This window comes from Dromiciops gliroides, chromosome 2, assembly GCF_019393635.1.
Source record: "Dromiciops gliroides isolate mDroGli1 chromosome 2, mDroGli1.pri, whole genome shotgun sequence".
Lineage (NCBI taxonomy): Eukaryota > Metazoa > Chordata > Mammalia > Microbiotheria > Microbiotheriidae > Dromiciops > Dromiciops gliroides.
In genome coordinates this window covers 176,288,905-176,307,217 of record NC_057862.1, presented here as the reverse complement: position 1 = coordinate 176,307,217, position 18,313 = coordinate 176,288,905, and the positions used below count along the sequence as shown (strand labels likewise).

Below are 18,313 nucleotides of genomic sequence, written 5' to 3'. Positions count from 1 at the left end.
GGAGGAAAATAGGACCAAGTACTTCTACACTGGTGCAAACTTTATGCCGCCTGCAAGAGTTGAGGGGTTTAAGACAAGAGTCTGGTCTCTAGGTAGTGACCCTGCTACCTAAATGTAGTGCATTCAGACCTTCCAGCTAAGAAGTCTACGGAGGCCAGGAAGCTGAGCCCTAATCCACCCTCTCCTACTCCTAAGCAATTTGCTCCCAAGGAAACCCAACTGCACAATCATAGGTAAAACTAAGTCAGATTTTTATTTTTTCCATAGACCACATCATTTAATAATAAAAAAAATAAAAATAAAAATTGAACAGAAGGAAAAGGTGGATATAAAGTGGAACTTGTGGGCCAGGTGGAGGCTAAGGACTTCAGGAACTGCAGGGGCCTGGGGACTCGGGAGGAGAGATGCTGATTCAGCTCATAGGTGCCCCAGTCCTGACCCCAGCTACTCCTGAGGGGAGAAGGTGAGATCCCCTTAGTGGAGAGGAGAGGCAAAGGGAGTGATGGGGGAACAAGTTAGAGGGAAAATGAAAGATGAAAAGATGGAAGATAGAGATGAGGGAGATGTGGAGGATGCCGAGTCCCCTGGCTGCTTCCCATCTTTTAAGATTAACCTCCCCCCTCCCCCCAGAATGGGTCTTAGCCCTACACAGATCCAGAAATGGGGTTTGGGGAAACGGTTGAAGGGCACATGGGGCAGCACACAGCCACTTCTCCCCCTGAGTTCTGTGAACAAAAAGAGGGACACACTTCAGCACAGTCAATTCTGTGCAGTACCCTCAGGGGTCAAGGTGGTGGCAGAGTGCCCACCCCTTTGTGGCTCTTACCCCCCACCAGCAGGGTGGCTGATGCCTGAGGCTTTCCTTAGGGTGGGGGGTTCCAGCTAGCGGCGCCCACCCCTGTCGCGCACTGGGGTGCTGCGGCTCCGGCTTCGACTGTGCCGCTTGGTGTCCCGACGATCCCTCTCACGGCCCCGTTCCCGTTCCCGTTCCCGATCCCGATCCCGATCCCGATCCCCCCGGTCCCTCTCCCGTTCCCGCTCTCTCTCCCTCTCTCGGCTGTGCTCTCGACGTTTCTCCCTCTCTAGCTGCCGGCTCCTCTCTCGCTCGGCCTCCTTCTCTCGTTCTTTCTGTTCTTCTTCTTCTTGCTCTTTTCGTCGTTTCTCACGCTCCTTGGCCCTTTCAGCCCGCTCGGCCTCCTTCTGAACAATCTGCAGGCCAAGCAGGGGAGTCAGGATGTCTGCTGCCTGTGCTTCTCTTTTAACAGAGTCACTTTGCCCCACTCCTGTAACCCTGCCAACTCTGTAGCTGTCACCTCCCTTATCCAGAGCCCTTGGGTTGTCTCCAGTCTATATAAGAGAAAGCTCACCTGGCAGTCAGTCAGAGGAAGCCAGTAGATGCAGGGTGCTGCCTTGGTCTTACGGAACAAGTCATCCAGCAACTTGGCAGGTGGTTCCTCCTGGGCTTTTTCTGTGAAGACAGTGAGTGGTTAGGTTCCAAGTGTGCCTGGCTATCCCAGCCGATTAGTGGGTATACCGGTCACAGTCCAGGAGCCAGGGATGGGGAAAGCTACTTGTAGCCCAATCAATACCTTTCTTTTCACTCTTCTTCTCTTTGGACTTGGCTCGTTCCTTGCGGCGGCGGTCACGGGAGCGAGATCGGGAACGGGGCCCCTCACGAACCTTGTCCCGGTCCCACTCCCGTTCTGAGCGAGTACGCTCCCGTCTCTCCATCTCTCGTTCCCGCTCTGCCCACTGCTCCCGCACTGCCCGCTCCTGCTCCCTCTGCTCTGCCCTTGGATGATGAGGTGGCTGGGCGGGGGGCGGGGGCGGAGGGTGCAGGGGCCGTGGGCCTCCCTGCTCCTCAGCTTTAGGCTCGGAGGGTCGGTCTGGTAAGAGGCCTCGGTGAAAATCCAGCTGTGGGTAAATAAGGGCAAATAGTGAATAACGAATTAAAACATTCTTGATGGATTGGCTCAGGTAAATCTCAGTGGCATTTCTTTTTTCTTTTTCTTTTTTTTTTGGGGGGAGGCAATTGGGGTTAAGTGACTTGCCCAGAGTCACACAGCTAGTAATCAGTGGCATTTCTTAAGCAATGTTACAAGTTCAATTTTGGAAAGGGCAGTGGGCACTGAAAAGAAATCTTTTCCTGTAAAGACCCTGGCCAAGTTGTTAGGGAAAATCCTTAATGAAAGGACTCTGGTACTCTGGATCCTTAGAAAGGCTGCCTTATCTTGGTTAGAATATGGAAAGATAAGATGCCCACCTCTTTTCTACCTCTTTCTTTCTAGGTCTCATACCTCATCCTGCTCTGCATAGTCAGCACACAGGAATTTGGGATTGGATTGGGGCCACTTGACTCCGTGCAGAGCTGTTCGAGTGGCAACAGCTTCCTCTACTGTTGAATACTGGTGAAAGACCAGAAAAAAGATCACTTATATATGCTTCAATTTAGTCATCATCCTACCATGTCCCAAGACCAGCCTCCAAAGGACCTCAACGGCCCCACACAGAAAACAGTTCCTTCTCCTCACCGTGACATAGCAATGGGACTTGATTTTATCTATCCAGAAGGCTTCTTCCACCAGGGTCCCTGTACGACCCAGCAACTCCTTCAACTGGCCTAAGGTAAAGGGACGAACCTGCCGATGAAAACGCAATGTCAAAAGCCACAAAAGGAGAGAAGGCTAGAAAGGTAGTCATTCCTAAGGTTTCTCAATGCCCTGGATGGAAACTACTTACCAAATTGGAGATATGGACAATGTTATTGATCTTGCCCCGAGGTGGAGAGGGCACCTGGGCTGTACGAACAGGATCATCAATTGTAATAGACACACCAGACTTCTGCTGGCTGATTGACCGTCGGGTCAGAGTGTCTCCCAGGGTCACTGCAAAACCAAAACGCAGGAATGCTTGTCAGCAGGGCGTAATTGCAGGACTATTACCTTCTCCAGTAAGTACAACCCTGTTGTCCTTTCATTGTCTTGTTACTCACCTTTTTTCACTTCATGCTCCACAGGTGGAGGCAAGGCAACTTCTACAGAAACCTGGGGGGCTTCAGGGGGCTCAACTTCGGGCTCTTTTTCTTCCTCCTCTTCTTCACGCTGCCCATTTTCTTGGCCCTCTGCTGGTACCACCTATAGAAAGGGGACAGGTGAGGGAACAGCAGCGGCTCTGAGGCACCCCCTAACAAGCATGTCATGTCCATGACAGTAGATCTCAGAAGCTCTTTCTAAAATGCTGGAAATGTTACAAGGCATGTCATCTGTAACATATTCTCAATACTGGGTACAAATACATGAGTCTCTGATTTGTAATGAGATACTGGATCAATGGAAAAGGAGAGACAGTCCACACTCTGACTCCTACCTCAACAGCCACCCTGTTCCCAGCCACTTCCAAATAGAGAGAGCCTCTCCATAAGCTGGCTCCTCAGCATACCAAACCTTTTACCTGAGTGACAGTCCGGCATATCTTCAGCCCCTTGTCGTGGGTTCCATCCTCACCATTACGCTCTGTCTCATCTTCAGAGATCCTCGAGTCATCAGCATGCAGATCCACAATGGCTTCCTGCCCCGCCAGGGGTTTGATGTCGGGGATAAGGCTCTGGGACACAGATACCCCCCCACCCCGTTACACTGGGCCCACGTCTACTCCCACCTCCCCACATCCCACCCCTCAGGCTTTTCCCACCTCACCTTGAGAGACTCAGTGGTGATACTGATGGAGGGCTTCTTCTGTGTGGTGGCCGTGCTAGCGCCCCAACGCCGTTTCCGTCCTGGCTGGCCTCCTTCTGTGTCGCTGTTTCCAGATGGTACCCCTTTGGTAGCCGCTACCCCCAAGAAACAAGGCTCAATTGTGAAATGGCCAGGGATGCTCTATTTGTTCCCTCTGTAACCCCACTGACCAACATTTAACTTGGGTCATCTATCCACCAATCCAAATTGTTAACATTTTAAACTAAGGCAAGTAACCTTAGGGATTTGGAGAAAACAACAAGAAGAGAAGTGGAACTACTTCCTGATCGAAAGAAACTCCCTACCTGTACTTAAAGACAGCAAATCACAATTTGCTTGGTGGGGGCTGTGTGAAAAGGAAAGCCCCTTAAGAAATGTAGCTTTTCAATTGGAGGTAGAAATGGCATTTTAAATTGTGGGGAAGTAAGGGGGCAAGAGATGTGTGTTTGTACTGGGGCCCAGAATTTTTTGTAAACTGCTTTTTATCAAACACTCTCTAGCAGGATGGAAGAAACTCCTCTGTGAGACAAGAGGGTCTTTATTCCTGTTCTCTGGCTCTAGCAACTTAGGTGCTTGAAGGGATAGGCCTCTCTCTTTAGGTTTTAGGTTCTAGCACCGCAAAGAACAAGGGAAAGAGAATAAATGGACAGCAGGGTATGAAACCCCTCATTGTGTATTTCTGATGAGGAAAAGGTAAGCCTTCCTATTACTAGGAAACTGGCATAAGCGTAAGGAGCTCAATGGAACCAGAGAAATGACAAAAACCTATGCTCCTGGGGGACAAAGATGTAGAGCAATAAAAAGTACATTTGTTCCATCAAAGACTCTGATTGCTATGGGATCCCTAAATACCAGTGATTTAAGTCTGGACTTACAGACAACGGAGATCTTCCTCTTGAAGGATTTGGGCATCGAGCTCTGTATAGAGAAGAGAAGGGGAAAAAAGAGAAAGAGACACACCCCACAGAGAGGGGGGAAGGAGGTTAGATGAGGGTAGTTTCAGCACAGGCTCCAGAGACACAGAGTAAAAGAGACAGAGACAGACAGAGAGACCAAAACAGAAGCGGCAAACGGCAAAAACGGAAGCGGAACCGATGCAAGTTAGAGAAAAAAACAAAACCAAACGTCACATCGGGGAAAGGTCCGTCCAGTCCACACCATGCCTGCATATTAGCTTTACCAGAAATAAGTTGAAAAGAAGACTTTTAGGGTGCAGTAGCCTCCCCCGCTCTTCAAAGATGTTGCCATGCCCCCTTCATAGTCCTTCTAGGTTGAGACATACCTGGCCCAGATTCTGAGGCCACTGCCTCTACTGCCCAGAGTTGGCTGATGCAGTCCTCCTTGCTCCCTATTAACTCAGGTTAAAAATGAAGGAACAAAGAAAGCCAACTTTGGCACGGGAAAGGCCTCAAGGATCTTCATTTTCCTCCCTTCAAAGACCAACCACTTTAGCAGTGAAAATGACTTTGATCCCTGAAGTCTAAGCTATTTTGCTTGTCTTGTGTCCCATTTGCAAGATGCTTTTGTACTTTAGAGGGCTAGACTTTTCTGCTACCTATCATCCTATATCTTTTGGAGGAAGGCAGTCCCAGACCAACTTGACTGGAGGAGAGTGAGCTCAATGCCATCTGAACTTACAAGTAACAATGGTAGAAAGGTTTTGAAAGGGACAGCCTTTTTCACCTGTTGTATTCTTAGACCTCCTTAGGCATCTTACTTGGCTTCATGAGGGACTTACCATTCCTTCTCCAACCAGGACTCATGCCTTATGGGCTTTAGCTGAGGACTAGAAGGTGGCTTTGAGACAACTCCCTTCCTCTTCCCAAAGGAAAGGGACTATGAACAGAGCAGAAGGGAAAGGATAAGAAAAGGGGACAGAATGAAGAACCTTTATATTTGCATGCTTATTTCTGGAAAAACTAAGGCCACCCTTCTAAAGGGTAGAGCAGGACTCTTGACAAAATCTCTTCTTTCCATCTCCCTCCCCAACCCTGCTTCTGTCATCTAACCAAGTCTCCTTGGTCTCCGTTAAGGGCCAGCCTGACCCCAGCCGGGCCGCTCTCGACGGGAAAGTTAGTGAGAAAAAAAAAAAGTCTTAATTAAAACAGGAAAAACATGAACCAAATAAATAAAATCAATAAAGAAATCAGAAAATTAAAGAAAAAAGGGGAAAAATAAAATAAAGATTTTTGGGGGGAAAAAGAAAAAAAAAGAAGAAAATAAATAAATTAGGAATATGACAAATGTTCCAGGTACCATCTCACACCTGGGATCTTCAGTTCAGCCAATCGCACCTCACTGTGTACTGTATCTAGTCAACCGCCGGTCCAATCAGAATGAGCCCTCCCTGCTAGGCGCTGTGCAATTGGTGGGGGGTTGGGTTGGCAAAAAAGGTGAGTGCACGGCGTGGTGGTCGGCGGCAGAGCCACAGTCCTCCCGGGGGGGCGAAGGGGGGGCAAGGGGAAAAATTGGGGGGGGCAGTGCCCAGTCTCCAAGATGTCAGACAGTTCAATGGTGGTGCCCGGGCTCAGCGAGGGGCAGAGGGGGGAAATGAGGGGAGAGACACCAGTCCCAGCCCTGTATGGGCACCATCTTGTAGTCCCTGATGAGGAGGTGGCTCATGCCCTGGATTATAAGAGGCAGGCATGGCCCCCATGTCCACCAGTGGCAAACTGCAGCAATACCAACACTCAACATTTGCAATCCAGGTGATGGATGATTCCAGGGTCCCTTTTTCCTCTGCCTGCAACTAGGTGGGGCGGCCTTTGATCAGATGTGGCTATGGCGCCTCAGATGAAGGTGCCCCTGGAATGGTGGGTAGACATTCCAGGTGAAGAATGGCAACTGTAAGGCCAGGCTGCTTTTCTTCTCAGTGTGTGTGGCTTTGCCTCAGAGAGCTCCAGCTGGGACAGTGGCTCCAGTCTGGTGGACGGATGGGTCCAGGCCCCTGCCTCCAAGGATGGAGAAGTAGTGGTAAGAGCTGCCAGCATACTACCCTCCACCATGTGTAGCCAGGGACCAGAGGAGAGTCCATCTGATGAGTGAGCAGTGATGTAGTAGACTGGGATGTCACCAGCATTAAGTCCCTGGGGCTTAGACCTTTGACCTTCTGCAGGATCCTCAGTTGTTGAAGCTTATTTTGAGGGCCCCACTTTGGTTATCTTATAGCCTGCTGCCATGCCCACACATGGCTCTTTAGGGAGGTTTTGTTGCCCTAGAAAGGGAATCCAACAGTCTGTAGAGAACAAGGAAGCCCCCAGCAGAGGCATATGGACGGGGGCCCCAGCACTGACCAAAGTTCTTCTCGAGGCATCCCAAGGAGGGAAATGGCACCAGTCCGCCCCTTTCCAGATGTATGCAAGTCTCTCCTGAACAGTACTCTTCTGGCCCCCTGCTGTAGACAGGGCAGGGAGGCAGGTGTGGGGGCCCCCCCCAGGAGCCCACATACAACAACCCCCCTTGTGGCCGAGGCACCAGGATAGCAGACTCGGCTCTTACTGGGCAGCTCAGTAGCAGCGGGTGGGTCCAGAGGAGGCAGCAGCAGCAATTGGCCAGTTGGGCAGGGTTATATTTTACGGGCGGATTACCGTACATGAGGTACTTGGACAAAGTTTTACGGGGAAGAAGGACCTTGTAATAAATAATATTCTGCACATCAAATCACTTTCACCGGCCCCCACCCCCGCAACACACACCAGAGAAAGGCTACACACACAACAGTCCCACCCACCCTGTGCCCCCAGCTCCCAAACCCAGCTAAGACTTTCTCTATCACTACAATAGCCACAGAGATTTTGCTGGCTTGGATTGGGGCAGCCCTTGAACTGGATGCATGGCATGAATGAATATGAATGGAAGAAAATAGAAAGGATCTCCATGGATAAAAATAGAGAAAGAATCACCATGAGTACACTTCTATACATCTTAGCAATGGGACCACTGGGGGGCAGATAGGAAACTCAAATTTCCTCAGCATGGTTAGTCTGTGGTGAAAAATCCTATAAGCCCCACTAGGGGGCAATGCTTTCTAACAAGATAAAAAGGAGGGAAAGCAAGAAGGTGACTATCCCGAAGAGACTGAAAATGATAGCAACAAAAACTGAGCTGAGTTTGGAAAAACCATTTAAGGAGGAAAACAAAACTCTTGTCCCTAAGTGTGAGCTTACCACGACATAACCAGGCAGCCCCAAGACAAAAGGACAGCTGAGACTAAGAGCTGATGTTCTAGAAGTCAGGGAGAAAGGAAAAAGCAGGAAAAAGTCCCCCTTAATTCAGTCTCCAATTGATAAATATGAAACTGAAGAGGCCCAGGATAACCTTCCTTAACAATAAGCCCTGTTCCCAATACAAGAGGTATCCCTTGCTAAACCAGCAAATTCTCTCTCTGGCCCTACACTGATCAAGGTCCCTGTCTGATCTCTGCTGAGCAAAGATCTGCCTTGTCCCTTCATTCTGAACTTATCCCACTGTTCAAAGGGGGTCACCAGAGTGGCCTACCCTTTCCCCTAGGGTTGTCCCCCACCCTCACCAGTAGGTGGCTTTGAAATTTACCTCTTTCTTCTCCTCATCCTCTGCAGTGCCCTCAGGGCGCTCTTCGCTGCTTGCTGCATCTGCAATGGGCATGGGGGGCTCAGGCACCTCATTCTCAGGCCTGTTTTCAGCTGTCTCCATGGTCACTTCCTCCTTCTCCTCGCTGACAATATGGGGGGGAGGGGGAGGGAGGGTAGGAAAGGAAGGGCAGGAAAGAACCAAGGGGAACAGAGAAAGATGTTAGCTCGTGAGTCAGGAAACCCCCATGCTTTGTCACTGGGGATGGGGATGGGGGGGGCGGTGTGATGCTTTCCCTATCACGGGTGTTTAGCCCTTGCTGACTACCCCAATTCTTTGGCCTTGAGGCTTAACCCAAGTTGAAGGGAAAAGGTTTCTTTTACCTAAGGATGAAGAGAGAATTAGCACTGGTCACAGGAACCATATCCTTCCAAGTTGGGACAAGGCTGTGATGGGGGTGGGGTGTTGAGGCTATACTATCTGTGAGACAGTCCAACAGCACTGACCAAAGCTCACTACAAATCTTTATTCTTATTTCTGTCTTCAACTATTCCCTCAGAGGTAACTCTACCCAAACTGGTACCCCCCCCCCCATCAGTTAACACTTATTAAGCGCCTACTATGTGCAAGGCACTGTGTAGGGGCCCTTTCCCTAAAAAGATGGTAAAGTCTATTCATAGCTGTTGCCACTGATCCTAGTGGCCTGTCCAAAAGCTGAAGTAGCTACCTACAGTTTATTCACTCATCTAACCTGGAGATACCAGGAATGGAGGGAAAAAAGCAAAGGGACACCTTACCAGCGAAGGGTCTGACTTCATAAGCTGCCCCCACCCCCAACTGCAGAACTTAAGGTGGAGTCATATCCTTTTTACCAACAAGGTACAGAGGCCACTCTGATATTCAGCTGACCCTGCTTTTCCCAGTATCCCATTCTTACTTTCATAGAATTAAAGACTTAACCACCCAGTCAGAACACACCCACCACTTCCCTCAGATACCCTCAATCCTTTGAATAACTCTCCCCTTTTATCAGAAGTATTAAACTCACTCTCTCATTTTGGATTATACAAACTGCACCCCACCCCACCCCCATTCCCACGCGAATAATTCCAGAGATCCATCTTTGAATAAACTACCTCCCAATCATTTTTAGTTCCCACCCCATCCCCCACATGCTTAAAGAAAAAATCAAATCAAGATGACCAGGGGCCTAATTCTCTGGAGGAGAAACCAAGCCTCCTGGGCGTGATAATAACCACCAGGAAATCCAGCAGCCCAGATAGGCTGACACTCAGAGGTCAGAGAGCCTCCAGAGAGCAGACTGAGAAGGCTGTTTGGGGGGGAGGGGAAAATTTATACTGTGCCCCCAGCTAGCAGGCCTCAACAGAAACACACAGGATTTAACTGCCTAAATCTAAAGCACGGGCAAGCCTGAAAAATGCCTATCCCCCACACAGATGGAAGGGGCCTGATTGGTATTAGGCTGGAAAGACAAAGAGGAGAAAAGCAGGATGTCTAAAAACAATTAAAAAAACAAAAGGAGAAATGAAGGCCACAGGGAACAAGAGAAAAGAAATGAGGAGAGGAGGCACAGATGGGAAAGGGAGGAGAGACATGGAAATGTGAAGATCTCACCCTTCTTTGCTTTCTGATAACATGCTTTTTTTTTTTCTCCCCCTGGAAGTGCTGTTTATCCCCTTCTGGAATGGAAGAAATAACAAAAACCAAACAAAAAAATCCTAAAAAATTAAATTAAAAAACAAAAACAAACCAAAAAAACCACCAAAAACCAGAATCACCTTCCTTGTGCCCAGCTCCCACCACCTCCTCCCGGCCCCAGATCCAGAGAGAGAAAATCAAGAGATGCAGCAACTGGGGATCCAAAAAAAAAAAAAAAGGTAAATGGAAGGGGAGGTGGTGGTGGTGAGGGGAGATTGAAATAATATATCTGGCGTTTAAGAGATAAGCGTTAAGTCCTCACGGCAAACCCCGGGTTGGTTGGGCCAGTCTCTCTGGAGGAGGAGGAGGAGGAGGGCCAGGCTGCTAGTAGTGGCTGGCTCTATTGTATTGGAAGAGCGGCAGCGATCAGCCGGAGACATGCAGGGGAGCCATCTTGCCACTTACCCAGCAGCCTGTGTGTGCAGAGAGGGGAGGGCCCTGCTGCAGCAGGGGAGGGGAAAGCAGAGAAGGGAGGGAGGGAGGGGGTGGGCGGTGAGCGAGCAGGCGAGGCTGTTCTCCTTTGGCAAAGCAGGCCACAGGGAGCTCGCTCAGTGCTGGCTCCACAGGCCTGGCCTTTCCCCCTTCTGTGCTCGCTCAGGTTACAACTGCTACTGGGGGCCGACCCCAGGGGGAGGCTGCTCTCTCCTAGTCCTCCCAGGAGACAGGCCGAGGGCGGGGCAAAGATTCAAAGTTACAGCTGCTTACTTTACTTGGAAGCTTCCAGAGGATGAGGAAGAGAAGCAATTGGGTAAGAGAGATGGATGAACGAGAACAAGGTAACAAAGCCAGGGATGAAGCAGATACAGACAGACAGGGTACAGGGGAGACTCCCCCCCCTCCCCCACACCCCCAGGCGTGGAACATGAAACCAGATCAGCCAGTCTGAATCCTGGGGGGGGGGGGGGGGCTGTGTGTTAATTGACAGTGCTACTGGGTCACCATGGGAACAGGACAGCTTTGCAGCTGTAAGGACCATGTGTTACTCCCCACCACCCCTTTTCTCAGGGACAGCTGGTTACTAGAAAGTGAGAAGGGAAAGAAAAGAGATAGGAGTCTCTAAAGAGATAACAAACAACTTTCTTTGGTAGGCTTTAATAATGTCGTCTTTGCCTCAGGGTAGAACCTTAAGCAAAGAAAAAAAAAGGCTGAGCCAGTCTTTAAGTGACAGTGGCTCAATTGAGAGCTGCTGCTCTCAATTTCTGAAGAGAGCAATATGACCTAGGGGTCAGACGCTGTGGCTTCTAGTCCCAGTTCTACAACTAATTTGGGTGACCTTAGCCAAGTTCCTTTACTGGTCAGGGCCCATTGTCTTCATTTGCAATATGAGGGTACTGGGATAGATCATTTGGAAGGCCCTTTCCAGCTCTAATGATCTATGGTGTCTAGGAGGGGCCCAGGAATGAAATGAAGCGAGAAGACTTGGGCCTAAAAGGATGAGGCAGAAGAAGGGCATATGCTGGGCAGGAGAGGAGAGGCCTGAACTTCAGTGGAGAAAGTCAAGCAGAATCATTATCACCATAACAATGGCTTAGTGTGAAGCACAGCTGTTTTTGACTGAGACAAAATGCAGCACAGGAGGCATTCAATAAATATTTGTTTGCCTGAAGATGTCCTTCTAAGAGTGTAATCCTAAATCCAGCATCTCTTTTTCAAAAACTGATCTTTTAATCTCAGAAATGAAGTTTCCTTCTTGCTACTGAAAGGCACGCTAGCCTACAAGGTGGGAAGTTGCTGAAGACTGCAAATCCTTCCTTTCTAGTTTCCTTTCCTTTAGTGGTCTCCAAATCTCAAAAGCCAATCTGATTGTTGCCCCTTTTACCTCACCTGGATGATTTCCTAAATCAGGTTTAAATGTTTTGTTTTCCCTTAGCTAGCATTAGTACATGAACATGTGAATATTTAATAATAGCTCTTATTTGAAATGATTCAAGTTATTTTGGGGATACGCTATAGGTTGGAGTGTTCTTTCTCTGATGTTAGGCTTATGGGGTGATTGGTGGTTTCAAAGGTGCCATTCCAGGTATAAAGTGGATACTTAATAAATACTTGTTGAATCCAATCTCAGGTGCACAAGGGATTCCCCTAAAAATATTCTGTGCAGAATAGCCATGTAAATCATTACCTTCCAACACCTTCCAATTTCAGCTGGGCTGAGATAAGCATCTGCTGTCCTGAGGTACTTTCCACCTGTTAATATCCCTCCCCAGAAGAAGCTTCCTTTAAGGAAGAATTCTGTGTTAAAGTGTGAGATTACCACGATGCCCTTCTTTGTCCTCAGGACTGGAAATTCTTACCATCCCTCCATCCCTTCTCAAAATACAGCAGGTTTGTGTCTTTCATATGCCCAGATTATCCTATCAAAATCAATTCTGTGAATGTGTAAGAGATCAAAGCCCTCATGAGGAGAAAACAGAAACAAAAGTTGAGTCTTTCAAAGTACCTGAAAAGGGAGATGGTGGCTTGTAACCCCTCATAACCTTAGTTTTAAGATTGTTTTAGTGAGGCTTTGCTGCACCACTCAGTGGGTTTTTGCCATGTTAAGACAAAAAGACACGTTTTGAATTCATGTACAAATATCCCTAATAAGCTTAAAAATGTGTGAAAACTTCCCTTTACATATTTCTACCCACTACCAAGCAAGCAGTATAGTATGATGGAGCCCAAACTGAAAGGCACAGTGTAACCTGGAAGTGAGAAATTCATGTTAGAGTTCAAACCCAAATGAAAGAAATGTAAATAGGAGTGAAGTTCAGACTAGCTAATGGAAAAACAAATTACTGCACACACATATGTTTGAACTCAAACCTCAAAGTTATTCCAGACAATTCACAGGGAGCTGAAAAGAACTGTTGTGGAAAGACATGAGAAACCCTGAGGTTTGTTAATAAGGATCCTGGATTAACTATTGTGCTTTCAAACCCTAAAATTAATATTCTACACACAAAGTTCAAATAGAGCAACAGCTTTTAGGGCAATAAATGACTTAATTCTCTCCCTTGACAATATGATCCCTATTTAGGGCATGTGTGATTTTCACTGCCCCTTTTTCATTCATTATACAAATTCTACCTTTCCAGTATCTATCATTCATGGTAATGGGGGCCCAAGTCCCTTGGGGAGGGTAGATTACTCTGTGAGGTGTTCCCTTTAAAAAAATTATTCCCTTCTTCTCACACATGTGATGGGATGATGTGGATCTGCACAATGCTAGGTAACTACACTAAAAGTGTACTGCCTGCTGGGTTCATAAATGAAGAAAGGCTGTACTTTAAAATCTTCAGACAGAGATCAACTGATAAGTTTAGAAAGTAAGAAGTAGCTACACACTCAAGATTCAGACTGGAATGTTTCCCTACATTTACAATGATACAGGACCATTATTTTCTGTTGCAGAGGAACATTTTTTTTCATCTATAGCAAGCAGAGACTGGACTTTGGAAAAGGGCTCAGCTGGATTAGGATTTGAGACTCCTGCTCTTGATGCATCCATGAGAATCCTCATTCCCAATCAAAGGCCTGGCCTAACTGAATAAAAGGTAGCCAAAAGTCAACATAGCAACCATAGTGAAAGCCAGCTCCTCTCAAGGAAGTGAAGGGTTTTTGAAGGACAACTGGTTTTTCTAACGTTTTAAAGAAGTAGCACAGTTTGCCTCCATTTCTGAAACTCCTTAACTTGCTTAGATGGGACAGGAAAACTGAAGGTGAGTCATGGAAGAATAAGGCCATTTTCATTTAATATTGTTGACCCCCCCCACCCCAAAATTGGTCAGGGTTCCAGGAGGACACTGGTTGAATCAAAGGCCCAGGAACTCCCAGAAAGTGCTGTACTTCTTTAAAGTAGATCCTCCAGAGATGTAGGCAAAACCTGCGGTATTGGTTTACTGAATCCAAAGCCAACATAGTGTGTTTAGGCCTTTAGTTTGAGTCTTTTTGTTAGAGAGCCGGATAGACCATCTGGTGAGCACAGGTAAGGAAGTAGGCATTTGGTGTGCTTGCCCTCAAGTTTGTGTTGCATCTGTGCTCCAAACTACTATATATGGTAGTTATATAACCACATCACCACAGCTTATCTAGATAACAATGGACAAGCACACTCTTTGCCCAAAGGGAAAACAGGCTGTACCCTTTATCTTCCCTCAACCCATCAAAGCCACACTGATTTGACTACTCCACTTGTAGAATTAAAAAGTCAAAGTCACTTTTACTTGAGGGGGAAAAAAATCCAGAACTGACTCAAAGCTCTGTTTGAGGCTTGCTACTGTAAAGGGAAAAAACCAAAGTGACAGTTGCCTGCCTCACCATAGTACAGAGTATCTTTCTGGGACAAGATCTGGGATTCTAAAAATCATCTCCTTCTCAACAAACACAGGAAACAGTTTTCTAGGCCCACCAACAGCAGACTTATAAATACGCACTTCAAAGTTGCAGTTATACAAATAATAAGCTGTACCCCTCTATGGGGTACCTCAGGCTGATAATGATAAACACAGGAGGGAACCCCATATCCTGACTGGAGATGTAAGCTGGAGCCACCTTCCAGGATCCGGTGGGTTGTCACTTTATGTTCCTAGAAGAAAAAAACTCTTTTCCAGAGAATAATGCTCCCATTTCAAGAAGGAAAAACAAACATCTCCAAAGGAAGTGGTGCCAACCCTGTTTTAAAAATAAAATGTAATAACCACATGGTGGCAGTAGATACAACATAGCATGATAATGGCAGTGATTAACATTAATATAGCGGCTTATCCAAAGACAAGAACTATATGGAATGCAAACCTGCTAAAATCATTTGAAAATGAAGTAAAGTCATACATCTATCCCCAATCAAAGGCAAAAAAAATATTTTAGGGTTTTCAGAAATAAGTTATTTGACTACTATAGACCTAGGGAGAAATCAGAATGTTAATTTCAAATAACTTGGAAATTAAGTTTGAAAAAAGTTCTTCTTCAGACATTGCAGTCTTCATAGCTGAGTAACTTATTTCCACCATGCTTCATCCTGGTATTATGACTTTTAAGCCAGGTGGATTTTGTTCTAAGTGGCTGCTACATCTTCAATGGAAATCCTGAGTCTCCTTTCATATCCCAACTATTTTAATGAAACCCAGAAATGCAGGATAAGACCAAACAAATGGCTTTAAGGTCACTAGATCTCAGGTTAAAGGTATATTGGTGGAGCAGCTAGGTAGCACAGTGGATAGAGCACCAGCCCTGGATTCAGGAGGACCTGAGTTCAAATCCAGCTGCAGACACTAAGCACTTACTAGCTGTGTGACACTGGACAAGTCACTTAACCCCAATTGCCTTACCAAAAAAATAAAAGGTATATTGACAGCCAGTTGATCTAACTTGCACCTGAATAGGTGCCTTCTCTATGACATCCCTAACAAGTCATCATCTAGACTGTGCCTGAAAATCTCCAATGAGAGTGAACCCATTACCTCCCCAAAAGAACCTACTGCAACTACAAATGTTAGGAATTTTTTTTCTTTCTGCTTCTCTGAAATTTCTGCCTTCTAGTTCTGATGTCTGGATATCAGCAGAACAAGCCCATTCTCTTTCCTCATGAATGCTTCTTGTAATATCTGAAGACCTGATCCCTTCCCCAGTGCCCCAGTCCTTATTTCTTTGGGCTACATATCCCCAGTTCTTTCATCTTATCCTCTTCTGGACATGCTTCAGTTTGTCAATGTCTTTCCTAAAATGGGACACCCAATATTCTAGTTGTGGTCTGACCAGTAAATAATATAGCAAAAAAGAACAGGTCCCCCTTCCAACCCTGAAATCCCCTAAGTTTTCCACAACTTCAGAATAAGACAGAAGCCCCTGTCAATGAACTCTAACTAGTGCTTAATATAATAAAAATGTTAATTATGGTTCCCAAAAGCTAGTCTTCAGCATCACACTTGCCAGTTAACATCTATGAAATCATTCCCAAGAGTAATAAGGGAACTTAAGGTCCCAGAAATAAATTTTGGGCTTAATATAGATACTATCTCATTTTACTTTACTTCATAAGCTTAACAGGACTGATTATGTCTTGAGTTTGGAAGCACAATTCCCCGATGCCTGACTCATGAGAAAAATGGCTGGTTGTGACATCTATCCCTTCAGCTGTCCTGCCCTCAGCACCATTTCTCAGATGTCTTTAGGGAATTCTGGCAGTAGCTTCTAGCATAGTATAGGAAACCCTAGACCATGTCCAGATAAAATTTGGCCTGTACAGATGATGCAGTGAAAAAAGCATATGGATTTGGAGTAAAAAACCTAGGGGGTCAAATCCTAGCTTACTCTTCCTATCTATTATAACCTTGGACAAGTAACTTAAGCACTACAGTCCTCAATATCCTCTTCTGTAAAGTAAGGGCTTTGGACTGGCTGACATCTAGAGTCCCCTCCAACACTATAATCTTATGAACTAGGGGAATAACAAGACTACATCCTAAACTGCCAGTTATTTATAAGGGCTCAAATCCAATGTGACTTACACAGTGTGCTGGATCCTTCCTGGACCTGGCTGAGAGGGCTGCATCTCTGCTGCTCTGGTCTCTGTGGCCTCTTCAGCTTCAGACTTCTTGGGGCTCCCCTATCAAAAAACAAGAAAAAAAAAAGAAACGTACCAAAGAGCTTAGAGATATAACACAATGTTCTCCACATATTAAGGGCTGAGCAGAAGTTTGCTGAATCTGAATTCCTTACTTATTCTTTTATGGGGATCTGATGAGCACATTCTGCCCTGGTATCTCAATTTCTATCTAGCCATCCTAAATCCTATCATCACTTCACTTCAAAAGTAGGTCACTGACTGGACACAGTTTAAGGAAAGGTAATCAGACAAGTTCTACAGCAGCATCTTATTAGAAGGCTTTTATTAGGTGAGCAGAGAGCTCAGACTTCTGACTTTCACTTCTGCTCTAAAGGAGAGGCTACTTTGCTCTTAGAAGGGGCCAAGACTTTGACAATGAGGCACTAAAGCATGTTTGGTTTCCGTGAGCTAGAGGGCCAAAAGACACTAATTCTGTATATACCTAAGAAAGACCACAACTGGTCCCTGATAGAAAGTCCTTTCTACATTCCAGTCAGTACCCAGAGACATGATATGAGAATAATACACATATCTCAAGAAAGCAACAAACCCATGGGTTCTGCTGAATGAAGGACAGATTGTTTTTATCTTGTGAAATTCTATCATATGAGATGACTGAGCCCTAAAAGATAAGCAATACAATCCACTGATATAAACCAGCTTTAAAGTTACTTAAATGACTACCTAGCATATCTCAATAACACTGAAATTACACTTAAGTGTTCTTCCTTTAGTTTCCTCCATGGGCTTTCTAAATAAACCTGTCTTTTCCCCCCTATTCTTTCTCTCTGACTCAGGTGTAGAAGCTCAATAGGAGGGTCCATTCTACTCTAGTTCAGTTCAGGTACAGGCAGCATAGTATACAGAAAGAATACTGAACTTGGAGTGAGGAGGAGTATTAGCTCAAATCCAAGCTCAGCTCTTTCATTTAAGATTTGTGTGGTTTTGAGCAAGTCACAAACTCTTAGGCTCAGTTTTCTTCTCTTTAAAAACAGGGATAATAATACTCATACTACCTGTATCACAACGTTGCAAAGAAAATGCTTTGTAAATCCTAAAATACTATGTAACTGTTAAATTAAAAGAGAGGTAGTAATTATTTCTTGCTCACTGGTAAGGAAGTACCATAGCCTACCCGCTCTGGTTTCAACCTCTGGGTCTTATGCTTCTCAACTGGTTCAGCCTGGCTCACACCCCTCACTGGGCCAAAGGCTGGAGAGACGGTAATCCTCTCTTTTGGTTCAAGGACCTGCTGCTGTGGCATTGACGGACTGCTGAGAGGCGCAACCTCCTGCCCAGGAGAGGGATCTTTGGTGTGAGAGTAGCTGGTGCTGCTATCCCTGGAAACTCCAGGGCTCCGAGACTGAGGAAATCAGAGTGGGAACATCATAAGAACACAAGTCTTTGGCTACAATAAGGTATTATTTAGTTTCCCACTTCCTACTTATTCAGATTAATAGAGGGACCCTCAAAACTTATTCTCCTGTTTTACACCATTAAGATAGTTCAATTCCCAGTGGTAGTCTGTGTATTTTTAATCTGACTACCTTAAGTTCTTTTTAACTAGTTCTTTTTCCTTTCAGAATTATCAACTTCTTTGATTCAGCAGTCAACAATGATCTAGAATTCTCAAACTTGCTTAGACTGGAAGATGGAATCAGCCTCAGCTACCCTTGAGACAGGGGTTTTGAATGAAAAAGGAACCTACCCAGGTATAAATTATAGG

General features: G+C 46.1%; 1 protein-coding gene and 1 long non-coding RNA gene across 7 annotated transcripts in view; one reads left to right on the top strand and one right to left on the bottom strand.

Moving 5' to 3' along the window:
• Positions 1–227: 227 nt before the first annotated feature.
• Positions 228–18,313, bottom strand: part of ACIN1 (apoptotic chromatin condensation inducer 1) — a 40,859-nt gene continuing 22,773 nt past the window's right edge. Inside the window, exons 6-18 of one of the 6 annotated variants that reach the window (XM_043983799.1) lie at positions 17,723–17,950; positions 16,490–16,587; positions 8,286–8,427; positions 4,610–4,652; positions 3,696–3,829; positions 3,451–3,603; positions 2,993–3,134; positions 2,740–2,885; positions 2,532–2,639; positions 2,298–2,405; positions 1,590–1,914; positions 1,368–1,468; positions 228–1,209 (exon numbers count right to left, since the gene is read on the bottom strand). In XM_043983799.1, the coding sequence (XP_043839734.1) occupies positions 883–1,209; positions 1,368–1,468; positions 1,590–1,914; positions 2,298–2,405; positions 2,532–2,639; positions 2,740–2,885; positions 2,993–3,134; positions 3,451–3,603; positions 3,696–3,829; positions 4,610–4,652; positions 8,286–8,427; positions 16,490–16,587; positions 17,723–17,950 (2,055 nt within the window). In that variant the 3' untranslated portion in view covers positions 228–882. Of the gene's footprint in view, positions 1,210–1,367; positions 1,469–1,589; positions 1,915–2,297; positions 2,406–2,531; positions 2,640–2,739; positions 2,886–2,992; positions 3,135–3,450; positions 3,604–3,695; positions 3,830–4,609; positions 4,653–8,285; positions 8,428–9,917; positions 9,983–10,081; positions 10,101–10,263; positions 10,446–16,489; positions 16,588–17,722; positions 17,951–18,313 lie in introns of those variants that run through there. The other 5 variants (XM_043983800.1, XM_043983802.1, XM_043983803.1 and 2 more) reach the window with 5 other exon arrangements.
• LOC122740922 lies at positions 10,619–18,287 on the top strand. The gene is made up of 3 exons (XR_006354792.1): positions 10,619–10,749; positions 17,834–18,005; positions 18,171–18,287. It is a non-coding gene; the product is annotated as an uncharacterized LOC122740922 (long non-coding RNA).